The sequence below is a fragment of the Gymnoscopelus braueri genome (assembly GCF_963280865.1).
Source record: "Gymnoscopelus braueri genome assembly, chromosome: 18".
NCBI classification, from domain to species: domain Eukaryota; kingdom Metazoa; phylum Chordata; class Actinopteri; order Myctophiformes; family Myctophidae; genus Gymnoscopelus; species Gymnoscopelus braueri.
This window is the reverse complement of record NC_137618.1, coordinates 48,244,149-48,261,919: the sequence shown is the minus strand read 5'-3', so window position 1 is coordinate 48,261,919 and position 17,771 is coordinate 48,244,149. Positions and strand designations below refer to the sequence as shown.

The 17,771-nt window shown below is 39.8% G+C and overlaps 1 protein-coding gene across 2 annotated transcripts; it reads left to right on the top strand.

The window, feature by feature from the left end:
• Positions 1 to 844: 844 nt before the first annotated feature.
• Positions 845 to 17,485, top strand: LOC308106085 (kelch-like protein 21). Of its 2 annotated transcripts, none has more exons than XM_080457102.1 (12): positions 845 to 901; positions 2,922 to 3,203; positions 4,812 to 4,946; positions 6,167 to 6,358; positions 7,875 to 8,018; positions 9,743 to 9,911; positions 11,170 to 11,316; positions 14,448 to 14,576; positions 14,760 to 14,951; positions 15,333 to 15,461; positions 15,582 to 15,593; positions 16,353 to 17,485. In XM_080457102.1, the coding sequence occupies exons 2-12, from the start codon at positions 2,934 to 2,936 to the stop codon at positions 16,454 to 16,456; spliced, it is 1,623 nt and encodes a 540-aa protein (XP_080313228.1). In that variant the 5' UTR covers positions 845 to 901; positions 2,922 to 2,933; the 3' UTR covers positions 16,457 to 17,485. The 2 variants fall into 2 exon arrangements, with proteins under 2 accessions (XP_080313228.1, XP_080313227.1); XM_080457101.1 differs by having other exon boundaries at positions 15,582 to 15,759.
• The last annotated feature ends 286 nt before the right edge of the window (positions 17,486 to 17,771 follow it).

Here is a 17,771-nt window from a genome sequence, read left to right as displayed (position 1 = left end):
CCATTTTTTGTGCTTAGTACCCCCTACTAGTAGGCCCATCCCTTTGGGGGGGCTACATGGATGCAAAACTTGATTTGCAGTTTGCACCCAGGTGCAGTTGCTTCAACGTTAATGTCACTTGCAGTGTACTGAACACACCACTAGATGGTAGTAGAAGCCAGAATAAAGGATAACAGATCATGCAAAGCAATTTCATAAATGAAGAAAGGACTTTCCTTGCCTGAGAATTTCATGTAAAAAATGGGCAAATATGAAACACAAGGCACATATCTGAGTCTCATGTTTGCAATACATCAGTTGTAATTAGTAATTTGATTGATTGATTAGTAATTTGATTGATTGAATACTTTATTAACAGTTTGCAAAAACAAGGCATGGTGGCACAGATTTATACAAAAGAATGCTAAAAGGTAAAGGATAACCCAGATTTGTTTCCAACAGGCTTGTTTCCATTAAGGTTCTGTGTATTTGATTATTTGAATGAGAAAATTAAACACTTTATAATATTGCCTCTCTGTAAATTGTTTTAATGATATATCACATAGGCTTTAGTGGTTATATGGAACCAGCTCTGAAACACATTTTTCATATATATTATATATATTTTAGGTTAAACTCCAGGACTACAGAAAACACGCTGATATGCACAATATCTATCTATCTATCTATCTATCTATCTATCTATCTATCTATCTATCTATCTATCTATCTATCTATCTATCTATCATTATTCACTGACAGTTACACACCTCATCCACCAGGGGGCGAAACTAAGGCAACAGTGTCTCCCATTTTTTCATTTGCATGCGCGAAGCACTTTGACTCGGAAGTAAGGTTGAGTTTATAGTTTTTCTAGGTGGTTTGTAACAAACATCATGGTGGAAAACGTCTCATAAACGAGGTACAAATTACACAACGTGTTCAACGTGTTTATTGTCATTCAAACTATCTATTTTGACCTGAATGTTGAACTGTAATGTTACTGCTGCTCCCTGTAGCATCGTTAGCTCCCGGATGCTAACGTTACAATGGCGTCTTCCGGGTAGACGGCTAGTTTCTGTGTCTCACAGAATATGATTATTGTCAGAATCGTGGAAAGTTTAGAATATTTGGCCCCGTTTTCATTTTTCACAAGACCAGTGTTTGTTGCAATGACCTGCGTTACAATACTTCACCATGTGTAGCGCTATGACGAAATAAACCCATTAAATGTAACAATGTGTGCGTTCCCTAATGCATTGGTTCTCAAAGTGGGGTCCGGGGACCCCCAGGGGTACTTGAGGGGATTCCAGGGGGTCCCCAACTAAATGATGGATAGAAACCAAATGGACCCTTATGGGTCTGTAACCCTGAGAGTTACAGACCCTAACGGGTCCATTTGGTTCCATTTGTACACTCTCAGAGTTAAATTAACATTGATTTTACAATATGAATTGAATTAATAATAATAATAATAATAAACTTTATTTGTATAGCACCTTTCATGACATGAAATGCAGCTCAAAGTGCTTTACAGAGCAAGGATACAATTACAGTTAGAACCAATTTAACAATAAAGCAAACAAAAATAAAATAAAATAAAAGCAGTAAAATGCAGTAAAATGCAGTGGCCCTCGCCACTACACAACTACAACACAAATGGATATAACTTAAATGTAGTGGCCACTGTCCTCTACAACACAGCTAAAGAAATATCCACACTTCACACAATTGCCAATATTACATGTGTACCTTGTGTACCTTAGTAATATATCTTCACACAATTGTCAATATTACAATTGGGGTTACAGAGATAGAGATGCCATTACATGGGGGTCCGTAGCCCTAATGCATGTCAAACTAGGGGTCCTTCAAATTAAAATGGTTGAGAATCACTGCTAGAGCCGTAAAATCTTCTCTTATGGGGGTCCCTGGGCTGGCATATCTTTTCAAATGGGGGTCCGCGGGCTAATAAGTACATTTGGGGGTCCTTGACATGAAAAAGTTCGAGAACCAATGCCCTAATGCAATTCCTATGGTGGAAGCTGTGTTGTTTCACCCGGTGAAGGTATGGCGTATCAGGGCTAATGTTTTCAGGGAAGCTGTTTGTTTGTTCTCGTGTGAATGTAAGAATGTTGTTGTCACTTCACGTTGACACCTAAAAACAAATCAATGTGGCGAACGTGTTTGTTTAATAGCAGTCATTGGCCGATTAGGATGGTTGGGACAGGTAGAGATAGATATACATCGGGAGGGTAAGGAATGAGCAGTAAATTAATGAATGAATACTCTATGTAAAATAATAATGAAATAAATAGTGGGATGACTGGGACCAAAACAAAAAATGTAAAGAGAATATTTCATTTACATTTATTAATGATTAAATCTTTTGCATTTATCCATCAAAACATTAGTTATTTTATTTTTATTTTTATTTATTTACTTGCTTTTAAATGTTATCAACTAAGTTTTTTGATTTGATTTGGAAACTTTACATTTTATGACAATATATTGGTCAAAACATCGGCAGTCGGTTGTCTAGGACTCTGCAAAAGTAAATTTAGTAGGAGACTACTACTACAGTATTCAAAATCAACGCGTATCGCGATACATATTGTATCATGGCCTCTGTATCGTAATACGTATCTATCGTGAGGTTGTAGGCAATATCCAGCCCTAGATGTTGGACTTGGTTACACTATCTCATAATGTGATCGTATTGCTGTCACACTGACAAGTATTCTGTTCATTAAAGGTGCGGTATAAGTATTAAGTTACATATAAAGAGACTTTCACACGTTCAATCTCAGAACTTACACAGCTTTACACAGTAACCCCAGCATGCCTATTCTGGGGGGATCAAAAATAGACGAGGAAAAAAACAGTTGTAACTTAAGTCTGTTTTACTATTTACATTCTTATCCTCTCGTTCTATCATATAGGCTGGTATAGCAATGGCTGAAGTGAATCCAGTCGATGCCAGTTTACCCCCCTGCCCTATGGATGTTGCCTTTGAACTTCGGGAGGACGACACCAGAGTACCGCTCTCCTCTGTGGACAGTGACAACTTTGTGTTTGTGGAGACCACTCATCCCAACAAAGTCTTGGAGGGTCTGAACCGTCTTCGACTCGACAATGCTCTCTGTGATGTGGTTCTGTGCTGTCGGGGACAGGACTTCCCCTCTCACCGTAATGTTCTAGCCTCCTTTAGCTCTTACTTTGAGGTAAATGCATTTATGGACCTGCTGTTGCTGACCCTTTAAGACCGGGAACGCATCTGTGTGTCATTTTTTGATTTCTTTTGGCTATTAAAAAATAGCAGATATACAAGCTCGTAGCGCGGCACGAGTGCCGTGCTACGAGCTTGTAGTTCTGCTATTTTGTGAAAAATCATAAAAAGTGTCCACATCTCTGAATATATATTCTTAAAGCGAACATTTATAACTCAAATCTTTGCTTCTGGGGGATTCTACACATGTCTTCTAAATCCTAACAGTTAAAAAAATATATATGTTGCTATAAATCAATGGTTCTCAAACTTTTTCATGTGAAGGACCCCTAAAATGATATCTATCTTGTATGGGGGTCCCTGGCACAGAGCAGTTTCAGATGACTGTGTGTGTGTGTGTGTGTGTGTGTGTGTGTGTGTGTGTGTGTGTGTGTGTGTGTGTGTGTGTGTGTGTGTGTGTGTGTGTGTTTTTGTGTTGTGTTGTGTTGTTTTGGGGTCCTTTTTTGTGAGGACCCCAGACAGCGTTAAGTACCTTGATTCATTATTTAGATATTTGATATTCATTTTATCAGACACATCCCCTTCCTATATGAACCCATTGTAACTTCACACACCATTATAACCATAATAGATTCATCTTAAACACCTGTACTTGGTTCTAGTGACTGATATTGGCCTTCTAATGCGTGTTTTTTTCTTCATATAAAAAGATAAATTACACTGAATGAAAAAAGTAATGTGTGTTTTCGATGAATCTACACTGGGTTGGTATAGGAAGGGTACAATTAAGATCTAAATACTTTGTTGTACAATGGTGGTGTAAAAGAAATAATGAATATAGCCTATCTACAAGCGTTGTGAGCTAAATCTCCTATCTTCACTCTTTGAGGGAAACTTTCGAGGGAAATGTTTGGAATAATCACATCAAAATAATGACATTGATTTGAAATCATATCGCTCAGCCCTGCCTTGAAGAGTTCTAAGGTAGTGGTTATCAACTTTTCTGGGTGAAAATCAATCAATTGTGTTCCGTTATAGTATACTTTTAAGTTTTTTTATTGGTATAACAATGAAAACCAATTTTCAAGGTCTTAAAGTGAAAAAAAATACTATGCCATTTATTTGTTGCTTTTAGTATTTATATTAATGATTAAAATCTTGGGTTTTTACCAATGATTTCGGGGCCCACTTGCAGTATCCTCACGGCCCACTAGTGGTCCTTGGGCCCCATCACTGTTCTAAGCCAGTGGTTCTCAACCTTTTCAGACCGCGACCCCTCCAAAATAATAATATTTGAACTGGGGACCCACCACCCTGACAAGCATTTAGTTTGACTCGGTTCCACAGATAAATATTGTGAAAATAGCAGATCTTCAAGCTTGATCTTGTAGAACGGCTATTTTCTGCATTTTTGCCTCTTTCTTTTACCATTTGACAATTTGGCCAATGTTTGACCAGTTTTTATAGTATAGTTTACTTTTGATGCAGTAATGGTTTTCTTTATTTTCTTTCTTTCTTTCTTTTCTTTAGGTATTAAATTAAAAAGTATCTGAGGAGTAAAAAAATCTTCTAAGTCAACCAATAACCTTTTCAACCTGCACAGGCAATGTTTACAATGGACTTGATGGAGTCCAAACAGGAGAGGGTGATCCTCAATGGAGTGGAACCTCAGATGGTTGACATGCTGCTGACCTTTGCCTACACATCAACGGTGGTCATCTCCACAACAAATGTGCAGGTATTGTATTATGATCATCTTCAATTTTGATCTTTTTTGCTTAAAACATATCGTCACAGTCAGGTGGAAACCTTGTACGGTATATGTCCAAAACTGTTGTTTTCTCAGGGGAAAAAAAGTCTGTTCCAATGGATCCAATGTAGTTATTATTTAATCACAAGCTCTTAATAATACTTTTCATTGGTTCAATATCCTTCTATATATTAAAATTGCCTAGTGGGTTGGTGGACCTCACAAACGTAACATGTGGACCTGCGAGGCGCAACGTTGCTCCGATCCGCACCACACTCACCCCACCTGATCAGGGGTCTGCCATCAGAATAGCCAACCCAGGGACCACGGCGCACCATTGCCCCACTCCCTCTGTGTTCCCATTGACTGGGCTTTAAACAGCCATAACTCCAGATCCCAGCGTGCTAAACGCCCCAAACTTGGTGGGTGCTCTTACAAGGCCAATAGGGACAGGCTGTAATTGCTTAAGCCCTGCCCCTCTGTTCCACAGATAAACATTTTTGGTAAAACATTTTGTGTGACACTGAAGTATGACAAAGTATAGGGTATTATTTAACAACAACAAACGACACAGGTTGAAATATGGAGAAGTTTTTTATTTTATATTTTATGACAATGGACAAAACTAAAACTGATACTGACCTGATGAAGATGAGCTTGTAGATCACCTATTTTTGCTACTTTTGTGTGACACTGTAGTATGACGAAGTAGGGCATTAATTCATGAAAACAAAAGAAAACGTTGAATTGTGGAGATATGAGGTTTCTGCCCGACAGTAACAATATGTTGTTTATTTCAGTGGTTCTCAAACTTTTTCATGTCAAGGACCCCCAAATTGACACTTATTTGAAAAGATATGCCACGGACCCCCCCAGAAGAGATGATTTTTACAGCTCTAGCAGTCAATTCTCAACCATTTTAATTGAAGGACCCCCAGTTTGGCTACGGACCCCTATTTTATGGCATTTCTATCTCTGGGACCCCAATTCATATTGTAAAATCAATGTTCATTTAACTCTGAGAGTGTACAAATGGAACCAAATGGACCCGTTAGGGTCCATTTGTACACTCTCAGAGTTACAGACCCATAAGGGTCCATTTGGTTCCTAACTATCCATCATTTAGCTGGGGACCCCCTGGAACTCCCTCAAGGACCCCTGGGGGTCCCCGGACCCCACTTTGAGAACCAATGGTTTATTTGATCTAGGCCCTGCTAGCAGCATCAAACTTGCTGAATGTCACAGCTGTTCAAGAGGCCTGCTGTCATTACATGGAGAGTCACATGGACGAGAACAACTGTGTAGCCATTCACTGCTTGGCTGAGGCTTACTCCTGTCAGATGTTGGAGAAAAGCAGCATGGATTACCTTCTGGAACACTTCAGCGTCATCTACCAGCAGGTCAGAGATTGGCTCTATGCACAGCAGCCATATTGGAAAGAAATTAGGCCTCTTCCTTACTTCCTGCACAGGTGTTACCAATGATTCTAATGAAGGCTCTGTTCCATTTAGTGTACCACAGTGGTTCTCAAACTTTAAAATTTCAAGGACCCCCATAACTCTGTTCATTTGTACACTCTCAGAGGAGTTAAACACCCGTTAGAGCCCATTTGGGACCCCTTCAAGGAACCATTTGAGACCCACTGGCCACTGGTGTAGCAGAGTGTTTCCAGTGAGCCACCATGCACAATATCAGCACCCTGACTGTTTGACCAGAATGGAACAGAGCCTTCGTTAGTATAATTGGTAAGACCTGTGATGGAAGTAAGGAAGCGGCCCAATTTCTTTCCAATATGGCTGCTGTGCATAATTTGAGCCTATTGAGGCATCCGTTCCATACATTTCCCAACTTGTTTGACAGTAACTAAGTACATTTACTTTAGTACTGTACTTAACCACTTAAACCCCAGCATCCGTATTGTGGGGAAAGCTTTCTCAGAAAATGGCAGATCGACGCGTTGTGAGCTTGTCGATCGGCTATTTTCTGCGAAAACTTTCCCCACAATAACAGAAATCAGAAAATACACTAGTATAGAGCCCTGAGAGACTCTGCTCAACCATATGGGGTTTAAGTGGTTAAGTTAAAATGTTTTAGTATTACTTTACTAGTATTTGCATTTCCTGAAGACAAAAATGACGGTCAGAAGTAGTTTCATTGCCAAAGGCTATGGTTGTGGCTACTCAAATTCAACACTGTAAAGAACCGGGTTATAGTCATGACTCATGGTCTTTACATGGGGTTCATTTGAATGCATGAATTCAAAACATGAATATAGAAAATGGCCGACCATGAATAAATTATGTGCTCTGAAAGATTAGAATGGTGCCACACTCATGTTGAAAGAAAAACTGAAAAACAGCCAAAAGACACACATCCAAACCTACTAGGTTGGGTGCTAGACCAAAAACAGTAACAATAGATGAGAATAAAAAAAGAGTCCGCACACCAATTGCTGCTCCCAAATACGTTTACAAGTGGTAACGTTTCGAGCCGGCCAGGCTCTTCCTCAGACTTTGGTCCGCTTGAAACTATTTTTATTCTTATCTATTGCCACACACTCATGTTGCCATCTTTTCAATTAAACTTTAATATCTAGCCTATTGTATTCATGCTGCATGAATCCGTGTATCTTCCGTTCATTCCATATACAACGTTGATTTGCGTGTAATGATTTGAAATGGAAGGGAAAAAAGGCTATTATTTACAAAAATGTTAAACACAATAAGACACTAATTTTAGTTTTTTAAGTAGATATAGTCGAGAGGCAAAAATGTCAATTAATGCTGTTCTGTCGCCTGCACGCCCTAAGAGGGCCACCCCAGTCAATAAAGTGTGAACGTGCCACTGAGTTACGGTAATCAGATCTGTATCAAATGGTCTCTTTTTTCTACTTTTCTACTTTTTTTCTGCCCCTAGGAAGCGTTCCTCTCTCTCTCTGTGGACAAACTGACGGAGATCCTTGCCAGTGACGATCTCAATGTCCTTAAAGAGGAGATGGTGATGGAGGCTGCCATGCTGTGGCTGAACAAGTGTCCCACCCACATACATAGTTTTGAAAAGGTCAGTCCCTTCTCAGCGTTTCACCTGATTTTCTAGAGCAGTTGTTTCCAAAGAAGGTGCCGCAATGCGACGCGTTGTGACCTGAAATGTGTTTATATTTCTTGTGATGTGTTCAATTCATCAAGACATAAAAGGACACAAGGACACAAACAAGAAATCACCAATACTACTGTAGGAGCAATAAAAGTATATGTACAGAAAAACTGTGTGTGGGGGTAATTTATTTTGACAAGCTAGAAGACTTGTCTAGGTCCAGTTGCAAGTTGCAGACAGGTAATCTTTTAAACCGGTTTTAAAGGAGGGTATGGAGTCACACTTGTTGATGGCTGGTGGTAGGGCATTCCACATTTTGGTGACATAATAGTAGCCCTGTCTTCCCTATAGGACTGACCGTGGCTCATAGGAATTAGACTATGTGACAACCAGGAATAGTTTGGTGACCACCGGATAGCCGGGTGACAGCCGGAATGTAGGCATACCGGGAGCAGTATGGGTTAGTGCCCCAGCCTGTGTCTTCCGTGAGGAAGAAGCCCAACAAACCCATGGTGAGGCCTTTAGGAAGGCCATTCAAGCAAACCGCATGTGGAGCTAATACCAGTAGACGGCCCAATTTATGGTATCGGCCCAAGGAACCATCACGCCAGAAGGAAATGTTTGGATCGGGATGGTGCAGAGGATCTGGTACAGCGCTCAGGTCCTGGACCTGGTGAGACGAAGGAGGAGACCGGCCAGGAGGCCACACCCAGAGCCTAGCCCCTCCACGTGCCAGAGCCTCCCCCGAGTTCCGCCAGAGTAGTTCTGGAGAAGCGAACTGATTGGCCCTGTCTTTACCTATAGGACTGACCGTGGGTAGCTACCTGGGACGTAAGTTGGGGCTTGATCAACCCCGGCTGGGTCACCTGGGCGAGGGTGTATGTTGCGAGACCCGAAACACCCTATGACCCCAGGCTACAACACTGATGATACGTCCCAGGTGCATCCATGTCATGTATTCTTTATAGAATGAATTCATCCCCATGTTTGTGCTGAATCTGAGGGGAATGAGATCAGTGGAGCTCCCTCTGGTGTTGTGCCCGTGGGCGTTTCTCACTCTTTTGAAGTAGTTTGACAGGTACATGGCTATTCTTTTACCTTTACCTTCAACTTCAGTTTATTTGTCACATCTCCAGTATATGGAGTGTAAAAGATTGGGCAATATTCTTTTTTAGACAAGCTACCCACTGCAGTCTGCATTTTTTTCAACAGAAGGTGCCACCATTCAAGCTCTTGATAGCAATTAGAGTTTCAACTTCATCCAACTTTAACTTACTTACTTAGATTTTCAATTTTAAGGTCATGATTCCAATAGTTTTTTGCTCATTTTGATTGATTGATCAACATTTTTCAATATATATTGATTTACTCTACACCCCAAGTATTACATGGTGGCATATGTACATATTTGTTTCCTCACCTTTTCCTGAAGCAGAGATTTGAAGACAATGTTTAACCACTTAAACTGGACCTGAGTTGGCTCTGTACTTGGACAGTTATTTTTTTCCGTCTACACCAAACCCCTTCTTCAAATTTAGCAGATCTACAAGCTCACGTTGTGAGCTTGTAGATCTGCTATGTTTGTCTAATGTCCTCCCCAGAGTGTGGATGCTGGGGTTCAAGTGGTTAATGCTGTTCACCGAATCTCCAGATGAGTCTATATATAATCAATGTTCTGTTTGTTCTTTTAGGTGCTGGAACAGATCCGTCTGCCTTTTATCAGCCCCTCCTACGTCCATGATGTGATGGAGTGTCTGGACGTGGTGAAAGAATCCCAGGGCTGTCAGAGGCTCCTCTCTGAGGCCAAGAACCACAATCTGCTGCCCTTCAGCCACAGAGCACAGCAACGCTGGTCCACAGGTACCCTGCCTCACACACGCATGCATGCTGTTACTGGTAAATGGTAAATGGTGCATTTATATAGCGCTTTTATCCAAAGAGGAGTTTCCAGTGCCAAGACAAATTCCTCGATTAGTCAATAGAGCACCGAAGTCCTGACGTCACTGCCAGTAGAGGGCGCTTTCTGCAGGTTCATGGCTTTACTTTTTGTATTGATATCCTCATTGGGGAATCTTAGCTCGCTTCATATAAGAACTGTGTTCCAAAAATAAACACACCACCCTGGCGTTTTTACTCATATGGATATGAAGCATCGACTGAAGGTGTAAATGTACACATTTACCCAAAGAGTAACACAATATAAACACTAGAAACGAGTCAAACAACCCAAAGACTACATTTCCCATGAACGCGGCTGCTGAGGGGACAGTGATTTCAGACCCGGAAGTAGTAGTTCTTAAGACTTTTAAGGCAGAATTCATTCAATTTTTGCCAGAAACAGCCTGTATCAAATATGAATGAATATCATAAACGACGCAGAGCCACCCCCCTGACAAAAACGCCAGGGTGGTGTGTTTATGTTTGGAACACAGTTCTTATATGACGTGATCTAAGATTCCCAAATGGGTATTTCAACACAAAAAATAAAGCCACAAACCCGTGGAACAGTGCCCTCTAGTGGCAGTGACGTCAGACTTCGGTGCTCTATAGCATTTATTTTAATTATTTTTGGTGTGGCATTTTTGGGATTTGTCAAGAGTTTAGTTTGCTCTTCGGGTGGGATTCATAATTAGTATTGCATCATTTTATTATTTTACAATTCAAGCTTTGATGTAGATTTTTGAGTTTTAGTTAAAGCTATATTATGTCACCTTTTTAACTGAATAAAATGTTATTTTGTACAATCTGTATGGTCGAATATGTTAATACATTATAATTTATACAACTGGGGTGGTTGTATTTGGTCTCCCTGCTCTTCTATTGAGACATTTAGATCCTGTGTCTATGTTGGACACAACTTTAAACACCATCCTGTTTCTGGTTTGACACGAAAATTTAATTCCTCCCCTGAGCAAGCAGGCAGGCTCTATTGGCTCAGTGGTAAAAATGTCAGCACTTGGGAGGCAGGAGACCCCGATTCAAATCTGGGGTGGAACAAGAAAGTTTCATAGTGCAGCTTTAACTATAACTTTCAAATGTAGACCAATTTTCTCCAGGATTCATTTAACGACTGGTGATTTGTGCCATGGTAATCTTTCACTGTGCTGTGACTACCCAGTGCGTGAAGTGATAGTGATGGTGGGAGGAGACGCTGACGATGAGGACCTGCCTCTCAGCCTTGCATGCTTTGATCCCCTGACACGTCAATGGAGGACTCTGGGATGTCTGCCCTCACATGTGTGTTTGTCTGGTCTGGTTGTATCAGGTGAGCAGTGTTGATTTTGACGTCAAATTTTGATTTAGTCTTTTCAATAAAATCCTTTTAGTTTTAGTCATATTTTAGTCATCTGAAATGTTTTAGTTTTTGTCTCGTTTTAGTTGACTAAATGTAAAATTATAGTCGACTAAATCTACAGTTGATTTAGTCGACTATAATGTATTTTGGCGGTGCCTTGATGGCGTCGTAATGGCTGATTTTACACTTGGTTGCATGCTGAAAATAGCAGATCTACAAGCTCACAACGCGTCGCAGCACGACGCGTTGTGAGCTTGTAGATCTGCTATTTTCAGAGCTCAACACCTGAGCGCAACCAAACATAAAATAAAAATTCTCCACTAGTCCCTCCCTAACATTTTAGTCTAGTTTTTATTTGTTGACGGAATTGTCAAAATATTTAGTCGTAGTTTTAGTCATCATAGCTTAGTTTTTATTTAGTTTGTATGTAGTTTTCGTCAGAGAAAAAAGGGAGCGGACAAACATTTTTCGTCATAGTTTTAGTCGACGAAATCAACACTGCAGGTGAGTCGACCGTGAGAGAGACGAGAGGAGACAAACGTGAAATGAATGTGTTGAGCTTCTTCTTTTTTTTGAGTGGTGGGTGTGTTTGACAGCTGAGGCTTGTTGCTATGTGGCATGGTATTACGTCAGCTACTTCTGCATTTGATCACATGGGATTAAATGGCTCGAGATGCTGCGTTTGGGTTGTTCCGGCAAGCCCGATAATCTGAATAAAATCTTGTGATGCGTGTGATGCCCCATCATTTTAAAATCTTGTAGTGTGTGCATGTTTAGAATATTCTCATGAGAGAAACTTATAAGAGTATCCCAGGGCTGCCAAGTTTCAGGAAAAGTTAGGAGTGAGACTTAAAGGAGGGGATGCTTATAGCCGCATACCCTTTTTTAACGTCGATTTAAAGGAATATCTCAATTTAAATTAACATTAAGACTGTTGTGATGCCAGCTGCTCTCCTTGCACTGTCGGCCTCCTCGTGCTCTCTCTCTGCTTTACTCTGAATAGGGAACATGCCAGAAATATTATCAATTGCTAGAAATATTATAATACACCGGGTCCAAGTCTACATTAGGATTAGACTGACTGTCAGATGTCATTATTCAGTCTTATTCTGTCATTATTGAGGCAGCCTCTCCACCCAATTATTTTTGCAATTTAAAAAACTGTTTCCGGCTATTTTATATCCAGTGTTAAAAATTGACCACAACGAGTAGAAATTAAAATGATTGTAACAAAGAAAAACATTCAGCCTATTTATAAAATGTCAATGAATACAAAAAATACTTTAATAACATACAGCATCAGCATGATCAGTAACTCTTAACATAATGAAAAGCAACTTTGCTCAACACCATATTTCTTCTCTGTGATACTGTAACAAGATTAGAAACAGAACAATAATATCAAAAAATAAATGGTATGTCTTTGTTTTGTTCAGAGGTTCAAAGGTTCAAACTCTGAGATTATGGGCCTCTTTAATTCAAGCAGTTTCAAGGTCTTGATTTTGTGTTTGTTTTAACTTATAGCGACTTGCCTCTATCCAATTGATTAACTTAAATAACAATAGCTGCACCTTAGCATGTTAATGCATTGGAAAGATGACTTAAGACGATGGTGAGGCGTTATAGTGACTCACCTCATATGCATTCACATGTCATTTGATGTACTTACATAACAATAGCTGCAATAGCAGAAAGATGACCCAAGACGATGATGAGGCACCTTTGCATGTTAATTAATTAGAAAGATGAGGCATGTTAATTAATTTGAAAGATGAGGCGTCATATAGTGACTCCCCAGTCACCTCTAACATTTATATTTAGTGGGCTACTCTATTTACATTATATTATTAAGATGGGTGGCATAGACCTACTTTAATATGATCCTACAATTTAGTTTCTGCAAATAAATGAGACTAAAAAGCGTGGCGATGCCTCATCCATTCATTGGAAAATCGACCAGAAGAGAAAGGGACATCATTTTGTAAAAGGTAATCTTAGGCTGACAATGAGACTCGCTCACTGCATGAAAGTATAGGAAAAACTCCTTAGACGAGACTTAAAGAAAATGTTTTTCTTTATTTTATGATGCCCATAGTGTGCTCGGTGCTCAGTGAATTAAAAAGCAAAACGTTTTCAGTCCTCCCAGGACCTTCGTCAGTGCTATAATTATATACATTATAGCACTGACGAAGGTCCTGGGAGGACTGAAAACGTTTTGCTTTTTAATTCACTGAGCACCGAGCACACTATGGGCATCATAAAATAAAGAAAGTCTCGTCTAAGGAGTTTTTCCTATACTTTCATGCAGTGAGCGAGTCTCCTTGTCAGCCTATCTTTATGTTTTTCGAGACCACCGCACCTGCAGTTAATCTTTATCAAAAGGACAAAGACAGTTCTCCTGTTCTTTAGTAAAAGGTAATCTAAAAGAACTTAGAGTGGCAGACGGTCTGCAGTTTATGTAATACAAATACATTTAATATTTAAGTATCTTCATCGCCTTGATATCATATAACCGTGCAGCGCGCTAGTGTGTATGTTGTCATAGTTACTAATTACTTTGCAGATATAAATTATGATATTATGAAACATACATTAACCACTTTAGCCCTATTTTATACAGAGGCTATTTGAAAATAAGTCGCGGGACGATGAGCCAATGGAAACAGTGCTTTGGATTTTGACTAGTTTGTGGTGGCATTTGAAAGCACGCCTGCCCTCGAACTACGGCGTTAACGGCAAGCAGCAAGTTATGGAAATACTACATAGAAGTGAAATTTGTGTGTGAATGGCAAGTGTGGCGTGAGAAGAGGTTAAATTGCTTGACTCTCACTCTCAAAGGGTGGGACTTGGCAGCCCTGATAGTATCCTGTCGTGTAGTGTGACGCTTCCAGATTCCCAAATTATTATTTTTTTAAATGTAGTGCGTGTACAGATTTAAGCTGGGCTCAGAATACAGTTGTTTAGGACTGTTAAGTGGTGACACCACAGTAAAGATGTCATGTTATCTTTAATTGCAATGGATTTTGAGCTCTGAAAATCTTCATTTCTTTAACAATCAAGGCATAACTCGTTGTTTTAATTCTGCTCTTCTCCCAACATAGGCTCTACTTTGTATTTGGCTGGAGGATGTTTCGATGATGAATCAGTCAGTAGGAAGATGTGGTGCTATGACCGTTCTCATGACTCATGGTTGGAGATGGCTCCCATGAATGAGGCGCGCTGTGCATTCAGTAAGACTGTCAAACCATGACGTTCAATTTAACTTTGTCTTGAAATAACTGCTAAGCTGCTAAGGATTGTTGCCTCAAATTGGGTAAATGTGCTTACTTTCCACCACTGAGGCTGCATATAACCATAGTCATCAATTTGAATCCTGTTTTTCTTTTTCTTCCACGCGCCACCATGGTCCATAGGCATGGTGATGCTGGACGGCTATGTGTTTGCAGTGGGTGGCATCGGGGATATCGATATGAGTGACACAGTGGAGCGCTACAACCCCAAAACCAACGCCTGGCAGCTCCTGGAGTCTGTCAGAATGCCAGATATGAAAACTGTCATTGCCAGTCCTGCTGTAGTCACACTAGATGGACTGATCTATGTTATTGGTATGGAGCATGTTTATGCACCTACAGTATAGCTTTCAGCTTGCTGGGTTTCAAGAGGTTGTGGTGGTGTTGTTTTTTATTTAGTTTTTTGCATTAAATGTATGTAAAGCATAATGGTTAAAGGTAGGGTTAGTGATATTGTTTTGTTAACATAAGTATTAAAGCTCGACTATGTAAGATTTCTGGTCTGTGTGTACAAACACACTGCTTATTAAAGAGCTGGAGAAATAGGGAGACCCCTGTTACTGAACAAACACTATAGCAATGTTTACCATTACAATATAGAGATTTAAATGTTTTAACAAAACACTTTTAGTTTTAACCAAAACGTATCACTTGCATGTCCAAAGATGTGTTATTATTGTGTTTTATTCAATCTAGATGGTGATGGAATGGCACAGGTGTACGCGTATGATCCAAAATCATCTGTGTGGACAAAAGTTGCTCCTATGCAGATGAAACGTACTGAACCAGCTGCCTGTACACTCAACGGGAAGATCTACGTTATAGGTATAATTCCTGTTCTTATTGGTTGTTAGTCCCATAATACACTCACTTCGACTTAGTTTGTGAACACATAACGGCGCCCACCAACAGCCACTATCCTTTTTATTTCATTTGTATTAATAGGTGGTGAGATTGGTGAGGTTTCAACATATGCCACAAGTCATGTAGAGTGCTACAACCCCAAAACCAACCAGTGGACCACGTGTGCCCCCATGAAAAAGCGACGCCACTGTCCTGCCGTGGCTGTTGTCGAAGGAAAGATATATGTAGTAGGAGGGCTGTACTATGAGGACTTGAAGAGGTAAGAGGCTGCTCCTCCATGAAAGCCTGGGATAAAATGGCTGTGTATCAGGGGTGGAAAAAGTACTCAAAGTCTTTACTTAAGTAAAAGTACCAATACTGCAAAATAGAAATACTCTGTTACAAGTAAAAGTCCAGAATTCAAAATTAACTTCAGTAAAAGTACAAAAGTATTGGCATCAAAATATACTTAAAGTACCAAAAGTAAAAGTACTAAAATGTTTGAAAATAGCAGATCTACAAGCTCACAACACGTCGCATCGTGATGCGTTGTGAGCTTGTAGATCAGCTATTTTCAAATAGCCTCTGTATAAAATAGGGCTAAAGTGGTTAATGTATGTTCCATAATATCATAATTTATATCTGCAAAGTAACTAGTAACTAAAGTTTTCAAATAATTGTAGTGGAGTAAAAGTACAATATTTGTAGAAGTAAAAGTAAAAGTATAGAAAATGGGAAATACTCCAGTAAAGTAAAAAATCCTCAAAAGTGTACTTAAGTACAGTACTTGAGTAAATGTACTTAGTTTCTTTACACCACTGCTGTGTATCCACACCAGACATTGTTCATGGTTACTGGTCTCTCTCCATGCAGGTATCACGACACCATTGAGCGGTACTACGAAGAGACAGACACATGGGAAATTGTGGGGGAGATGCCCACCAGTCACAGCAGGCATCTCATATGTGTGTCTCTGAGGATGAGGATGGATGCACACGTGGCCAACCAACCTGCCACAGCTGATACCGTACCTCTGAACTGTGGGGAAGATGACAGAAAGCAATTCCAGGGTGTCAAACCCCACAGATAAATACACGTAGATACCTCATTTGCCACTGCTGTTCATTGGAGCGTCGTCGTGCTGGGTCTAGCCATGCTTCCTAATGCACTCATGCCCAATGTATGTCTATTGAAGCAGGAGATCTATGCACACAATCATAACTTGCTGAATTTAATTTCCGCCAATTTTCAAGCGGTTTTGTTGTTACAAATGTCAGACATAAATATAAAAAGACGTAAATTAGTTATGCTATTATAGGATACTTGGTTAAATTAAAAGAAAATTTTCATACCATACTTAATTCATGTAGATAGTGTCAGTAATGCTTAAAACGGAACAAAAAAGTATTAATCTCAGATACTGTACTTATACTTAACTCAGGCATATTTCTTGTCCTGGAGTTATGGCAAGCTGACCCAGCTGATATACTTATACGATATATCGCGATACGTTTTCGTGACGATAGGTATCTTTTCGATTTTTTTTAACGCTTTTTTGCAATAATAATAATGCAAAAACAGAAGTATTTGTTTGCATTTGCTTTTTTTCCCCCCATATATTTTCATGATAAAAAAGTGCCATATATCGTATCGATATTGTGAGCTCAATATCGTGTATCGTATCGTATCGTGAATTTAGTGTATCGGCACACCCCTAGTGAACAGGTTTTTTTTCCTTATCTTTTTTTAGGAGTTGGCCATGAAAATATCTATATTAGTTAAACAAATGTTGTAATAGTTTGCTGCATCAAAAACACTGTATGGGACACGTTCTAATAAAAATGTTAAATTCCGTATCCCATAAATGGTCTCTGTTTTTCGCCGGTTAAAATAATAATGATCCATTTCAAATAACGGCAGTTTGAATGAGGTCATGCCTATGTTTCCTCAGCCCTATGTTCTCTCAGTTTAGGATTAGGCTTGGGGTTAGTTAGATAGAGTTAGGGTTGGGGTTCGTGTTAGTTTTAACTTGTGAGGGAACATTAGCCTGGGCAGCATTCCTTTTCGGGTATATGACCCGGTCGGGAGCGGAAGTAAAAAAAAAAAAAGTGGCCGGATGGGCAGAACCGGAAAGACGTCTCACCCCCAAATAGGTCCGTCCTAATAAAATCCTTGATGCGGCATAGTTTAGCTTATTTTTTAAAATGTAAATGTGCGTGCACTATCCGGAGACTATTTAGCGTCTGTATTATCCCACGGGGAAATTCTATTCCATTTAAATAGGGATTGGGG